Raw genomic sequence first — 7,968 nt, forward strand, 5'->3', positions numbered from 1 at the left:
ATAACTTCAAGGCTACAAATACACACAGCACGTGATGCATACTGCTACAACGTGCTACAGTTATGAGCCGAGTTACACCATGTCGCAAGTTTTGTGAGGTGCTTTTTGATATTTAATGGATCGGATTACATTTTTTATTTCCCTCCGATATCCAATCCAGTAATTTACGTCAGTGTCGGACTGATACCGATACGTAATATCGGATCGGTCCATCTCTAGTAGTTAGATCTAATATTCTTATAAAACGAATACCTTAAATTCAAAAGCCAAGTTGTGACTGTAATTTCAACACTCTTTGAGAAGCATAGGGCTTCAGCAGTTTCATGTCATGTTGGGGCATTCTCTTTTTCACTTTTTCTTATGAATCGCAATTAAACAATTTTTCGAGTGACATTTGACTGGTTGCACTGACAGGTTCAGATTAGAGTTGAATATCGGGAGCTTGGTTTTAACGTCGCTCTTGATCTCCAGACAGGTCGCAGGATTGTGAAGTCTTGCTGAGCTTTCTTGATGCTGGCTGTGCCCCTCTCTGTATCTGTCACGGCTGCGCAACAGTCGTGTGGTGAAAAGGATCCAAAATGCAGGCACTGGCTGGGGTGTGAGTGAATGTTTATTTACAGAGGTGACAAGGTGACAAAAACAGGAGGAGCAGAGCGAGGAGAAAACAAACCTAAACTGGGGAAAACTAAAGAACTCAACTTAAACCAAACACGCACAGGAGGAGGAACAAAATGCACAAAGAAAGCTGGCGGAGAGACGCAGCCTGACCACCGGGTTACACAGAATTATGCAAACGGACATGGAGTTAAACAGACGACACGACAGAGAGCACAGGAAAATACATAGACGGGGAGTAATCAGGGAATGGGCCACAGGAGGGAGACACAGCTGGGAGCAATTAGGCTAACGAGACAGGAGAGAGGTAAAACTGAACACACTGACATGAGACATGAACTTTCAGAATAAAACAGGAAACTAACAGACACAGAGAACCAGACGGGACACTGAACTTGACAGGCAGACTCATGAGCAGACACAATAACACCATGGACAGACAGAGGGAACACAGGCAGGCATGAAACAAAAACACTAACACATAGCAAACCTAAACAAAAGACAAAAACAGAATAACCGAGAACAAAGAATAATATAAAGAAACACAAAACACCGAGTCCTCAGACTCAGGACCATGACAGTATCTCTTGAAATGCTTATTTTTCTCTTCATATAAAGTGAATTCATTCGTATTTTCCATTGCCTGTCCATCAACCCAATAGCTCCTCTTGTTTGCTGTAGATCTCCAGGAGTTTATTGTTCTAATGGATGATTTTAAGGTGCAAGCACAGTAAAATCTCTCGGAACCCATCAACTTTAAGACGTTGTTAAGGGTTCAATATTGAGGATGGGTACAAGAGGTGATCGAAGAATAACCACACTGATCCGGCCGGGTGAAGTCAAACAATGATTTAATGCACGCGTGGGAAGATCACTGCGTACGCAGACAGCAATTGATGATCTTCGACAAATCAAAGCATAAGCATATATTTTATACCATCAGGGCTTAAATTTAATGACGCCCCCTCAACGTTAGATCCATTTCATACATAGGTCAGATCAAAACCACAATAACTTTTAACACAGTTTAAAAAGAACATTGTCTTCGTCTTCACGGCAGGTACTTCCTGTCACTGCCGGATGCTCGCTTATCATCTTGACACATCAGCAGCAGTTCTGCGACAAACTGCTCTTTTTGCAACCCCGAGCAAAACATGATTAAACTTTCACCTATAAATGATTCTCTCTAACTGAGTGTGTGTGTGTGTCTACGTGTGTGTGTGTCTGTGTGCTAACCACAATTGCACCCTATTTCACCTCGCCAACTAGCTCCTGACCTCTCACCAGACAGAGAGACAGAAGCCACTCTCATATATGTAATAACCAAACTGAAACTATGTATATGTCATCTACCGAATAAATGTTTTAATCAAGAACCTCTACTAAAAGCTCAATGCAAGAATATGAACTTATAAACGATAATTAAAAATAACCTGATATAAGTGTTTTGTAAGCATGTATTGCAATTCCTTCTATGTTCTAGTTTCCCTCAGCATGTATCACCTGGACCGTCACGCCAGTGAAGCTTAAGACCCTTAATGAACCGAACATCAACTCAAAATAAGCACAGATATGCAATGTGTATAAAATAGTTATAACTGCATCTGGAATACAAGGTTAATATGATAACAGTATGCATAAGCCTCTTAAGGCCATCTTAAAACTATCAGTTACATTGTTAAAGCAATGATTGTACTGCAGATTATATTGTACTGGTAAAATACTTTTGTTCATTCCCACAACGTGCAAGGTCATCTGTAAAGTCATGGTCCTCCTGCCTGCTAGGCAGCATGATGATATCATAGAATCAGTGTAGGTAAAATGATATAGATGGAAATATAGACAAAAATCTCCAGGACCCTAAGATAATCCTGTGTGTTAATTTTAGTTTCTTGTCTCCTGATTATGTAAGATTTTCCAATAAGTTTCCAAATAAAGACAGGCTTTGTATATTACAGTAAGACTCCATAAGCAGGACAATGTAAAAGAACATAAACATGAAATAAATTTTCGTGAACTGATTCATAATGTGTTTTTGTAAAAACCACTGCAGAAGTTTTTAAACTGGATTTCACTAGCTGGGTCCATGTCCTGAAATTCTGATACTTAATCTCCAATTAAAGGTGGTTAAAATTATCTGGTTGTCAACATGAGCATTACATGAAGTTCCAGCCTTCAGTCTTCTGTAAAAAAAAAAAAAAGTCAATTATTCCTGCATTTATGTCCATGTTTATGTAGTTGGAAAAAGTTGAGTGAGGCTATTAACATTCTGTCCTGAACAAATTAGTGCTTGATCAAAACAATTTGTCAGAAAAGTCCTAATTTTAATACTGTAAAAATCACAAACATGAAGTGCTCTTTATTCTAATTTCAAAATCAGCTTTCTTTTACTGATTTAGACTTTTACCTGAAAGTTGAAATATGTACTTTATGAATAACGTTAGTTGTATCACATGATAATCACTTTAGGCTGTAAAAATGCAAGTGCAAGAACAACATAATCATCATGGGCTTATTGTTTACATTAAAGTGTGATGATTGTTATAGGTTATGCATTTTTTCTTCTATGTGTGTTTCTACAGAATTAACCAGGACTGGGCAAATCGTATGGTTTCTAAAGTGGTAGGATACAAAGGGGTGCAAAGGAAAATCAAGTCACCTGAGGCTCAGATAGACAACAATATCTGGAAGAGCAAACAGCCCCAGCTTCCTCGTATTCTTCCTCAGGTCACATGCTCAGGTCCACTCAGCAGACCAAGAAGCCACAGCAAAGGCCTCTCTACTGCAGTTCCCAACCTTAAAGACAAAAGAGGTCAGGACAAAAAAATAAATAGGCTGCAATTACTCATGTTCATAACTCAAACTCAACCTTCCACTTTGGTGTGGGGGAAATCATGGAAGTACAACAAATCCTTGCGATCACCAACAGAGAGTGCCATAGACTGGGGCCAGTGCTGGATGTTTGTGACCCAGCAACCTTGCTCTGAAACTGGGAAACCTTGGTCAAATGAGCCAAATGTGATGAATCCACATAACCTTAATGTCTGGATAAAACCTGACAATAGGAAGATGGATTCACAGCAGCTAAATTTGAGTCTTCCCATTGAAGATTGGCAGATGTCCTGGAAAAAATCTGATCCATGCAGCAAAGAAGATACAAATGGAGAGAATATCCCCAAATCTGGATTTTTTACATTGCTGCTTGAGACTGAGCACCACGATGAAGTCTTGCACTCATCAGAATGGAGTGAGTCATGGAGATCAACCAAATCAGCAATTCAGCAGGATCCAATCAGTGTTCGAGGTGATGGTATATTGAATGAGTGTGTTGCTAGGAAGCAAGACAAAAATCAAGAGATAAGCTCTGAGTGGGAAGAATGTTGGAGGCTTGTAAACCACCATTGCTACAACAAATCGGAGGTGCCTCAACACAAAAAATCTCAGAGTTCAGAGTGGGCAAACTCATGGCGAGTAGCTATGGTGGTTGTTAACAAGTCTCAGAATTCAAATCCTACTTTGAAAAAAGATGATGACTTTAATGACCACAACCAACAGAAAGAGCCCTGTTTCCACAAAATCATGCCTATGTCACATGAGCATAAAGACAACCATCTATACTTGCAGCATTGCAAAGAATTTAATGGAGTCTCTGAGTGGAGCAAGTCATGGCAGGTGACCAAAAACAACTCAGAACCATGTGAGGAAATAGAGAAAGTCCTTAAGACTTTGCCACCAAGGGCAGAAACTGCTTTGGAGTTTCAGTTGTTGGACAACAACCCTAAGGTGTATTTTTCAACTTCAGAAGAAGCAGATTTACAGTATGAGCAACTGAAACGCAACATAATATATCAGCCAAAGAGCGAATTCAGCCAGTCTAGGTTATTTCTTCTGAAATATTTAGAAAAAAATTTGCCTTGCTCAGAACTGAGGGACTCTTGGAGGACAATAAAGCATAGAATGAGGTTGGAGACAAGAAGACTGAGGATAAACCTACCCAGCTCTTTCAAAGATTCACAAAAGGGGGGTTATATGAAGCCAGCTGCTGCAGAGTGGAATGACTCATGGAAGTTTACATGCCAGCCCTTGTACCAAGAGCTTGACCTGTGGCAGCAGGGTTGGTCCACCCCAGCTCAAAACCATGTAGCTCGAGCAAAGTACCAGAGCCACATTGTACTTGTAGAATTTCCTAGTAGTGAGGGAACTGGGGAGTGGAGCTTGAAGGAATCGTGGAAGTTCTCAAGACACCAGAACCGATCAGAACCTGGACAGGAAAAGGTGCAAATCCACCAAGGAAATTGTACTTCTCACAATCCTGACAAATCATGGACACAAGGGAGACATGTCACTGCAATTTCAGACTGGGAGACATCCTGGATGGTCTCAGAGACTCAGTTGCATCATGATAAACCCTCCTTAACTCAGTGGAGAGAAGCCTGGAAGTGGTCGATGTACCACACACACTGGACTGAATCAATGCGTAGAGAGAACTGGGTGAATGAATCATTGGAAATCGAACCCCTAAAGGGGAAGACTTCCATGCAGAGAATCAAAGCAAAAATGAGCTGGTCTTTTGACAGCCAGATTTTCAGGGAAAGATACCATGAGAAAGATTGGAGCCCTTCATGGAAAGCTGCATCTCTTTTCAGTCATCAGCCAAGTCATTTTGAATCTTCAGAAATAAGTAGGCAAAGCGTAAGCAACACTATTCAACAGCAACATGCCAGTGCAAGTGAGCATGGATGCAAGTGGGGAAAGTCATTCAGACTTGCCAACCCAATGCCACAAGTGGAAAAATCCTGGTGGGAGTCCCCTTCTAACCATTGTCAGTATACAGTCGAATGGTCAAGAGAAAAGAAAATACAAAATGACATCAGAAACATGTGTGACAACAATACACCAAACTACAGCCTTTGGAGAAACTCCCATGAGTTCCTGCAGAGTGCCAAAGTGCACAGCAAAGAGAAAAGAAAGCTAAAGGGAACCAATGACCCAAGGGTCATCATAACAAAAACAGCCAAAACAAGAAGGCATTTGTACTCCAACAATGACAAGGACAAACAATTAGAAAAGAAGTGGGCAGGATGCCACCTCTTGCGCAAAACCCAACCATGTTCAAGGAAAGTTAGCTCAGGAAAAAAGCTAAATCCTGAGGATAAAACCAATGAACAGATCCCTGAAGAGTGGGAAGAATCTTGGAGATTCTTGGTTAGGCCTGATAGTTTGAAAAAGCAAATGTCCTTCAAGTTGCTGTCAGGTTGGAATGATTCCTGGAAGTTCCTAGTTCCACCATACAAACCTCTCAATGGCCCAAAAGCAAAATAGGTAGAACATGACTATGTAGTTCATCAGATTTGTGAATCTCTGTCTTTCAGATTATATGCAAACCCTTTACTAACAAGCTAATGGCTAGCTAATCTTTAGTAAATTAATTTTTTAAATTGGCCTCTAGAAAGAAATGTTCACATTTTTCCCTTTTTGTATAAAGAGCTTCACAACAAAAATACTTACAATAAATTATGAGTTATAGTATTGTCAGTTTCACAAGGAGAGGAATGGACTCTGGGTCTTTTTCACAAGCAGCTTAAAAGGGCTGGACAAAATGTTTGATTGGCATAGCACACTTTTTCCAATCATTAGGACACAAAGACAAAGGTTAATTTTAGCATTTGCAAGGATGTGCCTATTTTTTAAATTTTTTTTAATTAAGTCAACGGCGAAAAGTCTTAAAGTGTGCTAAAGCATTCCCCTAACATATTCTGGCTACTGTAAGAGCTGAACCAATTAATTTCTGGTATGCACAATCAAAACTAATATTTATGATTGAGGAAAAACAGAGTAAGTGAAGTTGTACGTGAAGTTTGAATTGTTGAGGAAAGAATTGTAGTGGCTGGACAAAGTTACATGAAAGTGCTTGGTAGTGTTTATGAAAGTGAATATTATGTCAAACAATGTATTTCAACTGAAGGAGTAAAAAATTTGTCTCATGAATTTCTGCGCAGTGGTACGAAAACTACTATAAATATGAATATCATGTTCACTTGTACGTTAGTAGCTAAAAGGAACTTCAAATCTGGTTTCAGACATTAAATGTTTGTGCATCACAGTTTCATATTTCCTTCACTAAATTCCCTGCATTCATTGTTGTTATAGGACATAACATTTACATTTAATACTGATATTGGCGCACATTAAATAAAAGAATGTTTGTTTTGATTACAATCCTGTATCTTGGCTGGAAGGGCAGTGCTAAATATATGGTCAGTTTTAAAATGCATAGTTTTCACACTTTGGTCCAAGTTGGAACAATCAGAAAAAGCCATACCATAAAATTGGACCCTTAAGTCACTCTTGTATCTGTATTTCAGCTCATTTGGTTCAAACCAAGGGGGGAAATTATTTACTGTTTCTTTATGCATTTTGCTGATTGTTTTCTTAATTGCAATTGATATTTCAGAAGTTAAGCTTTGTAGTTAAAATTAAGAGCGACACTGTTGCTATTTTAAAAATAACCTGCTTTAAATAATAGGTCAGATGCATAAGTTACTCATGTGAGACCTCTTGAGTGCCAAGGAGACAGGAAATCTGGATGTTTACAAAATACATGTTTTGGAAATATATAAGCTGATAATAGCATCTGCTGAGGCAGGTCACTTATAAGACTGCCATGCTTATAAAAGAAATAGGCTCACTGAGAACACCTAGTGGACAGGATCAACATGCCAGAAGTTTAGAGTTTTAATGCTGTCAGACACATTTATTGTTTCCCCTGATTAAAAATATATAAGCATGAAAATATAAATTTGTTGCTATTATTACGTTGAGGGTATTATGTTCTTTGTTTTGAGGGTTTTTGTGTTGTTTTGAATTATGTACCTATACTACAATAAAGATGATACAGCAATAAATAAAGTTATGATTGTTCTTGCTAGTGGTTGTCTTGATATATTTCTTGAGACTACTTTGCTGTAACACACTGTATCATTCAAGACTGTTATAATAATTTAATGAGATTATAGTCAGAATTAGTAATTTCATAATAATATCTCAGTGCCAACATGAAAATGGTTAAACTAGATAAAAATATCTGCAAAACAATCAACACTTGCAGCTAATTTTCTTGCTCTCTCGCCAACAAACAGTTCACTGTCACAGATTATATTGTAATCTTTTTTGTTATTGGTAAAAACAGGTAGCTGTTTGCAGAGAGTACATTTCTAAAAACCCATTTTATTACCTGCTAAAAACTTGGGTATGTACTTCACAAGTTGGTAAAATCACAGAGAGACAGAAAAGAGAGATAATGGGACTAAACTGTGATGGTGTCACTGTCAATATGTGAGACGGAGGCTGAAG

At 38.7% G+C, this 7,968-nt stretch overlaps 1 protein-coding gene across 2 annotated transcripts in view; it reads left to right on the plus strand.

Annotated features, from left to right (window-relative positions):
• LOC102299244 overlaps positions 1–7,653 on the plus strand; it is a 23,300-nt gene extending 15,647 nt beyond the window's left edge. For both annotated transcript variants that reach the window (XM_005945914.2, XM_042213533.1), the window contains exon 3: positions 3,198–7,653. In XM_005945914.2, the coding sequence (XP_005945976.1) occupies positions 3,198–5,937 (2,740 nt within the window). In that variant the 3' untranslated portion in view covers positions 5,938–7,653. The remainder of the gene's footprint in view (positions 1–3,197) is intronic.
• The last annotated feature ends 315 nt before the right edge of the window (positions 7,654–7,968 follow it).

Source organism: Haplochromis burtoni, unplaced genomic scaffold (genome assembly GCF_018398535.1).
Source record: "Haplochromis burtoni strain Fernald_Lab_line unplaced genomic scaffold, NCSU_Asbu1 Contig_449, whole genome shotgun sequence".
Lineage (NCBI taxonomy): Eukaryota > Metazoa > Chordata > Actinopteri > Cichliformes > Cichlidae > Haplochromis > Haplochromis burtoni.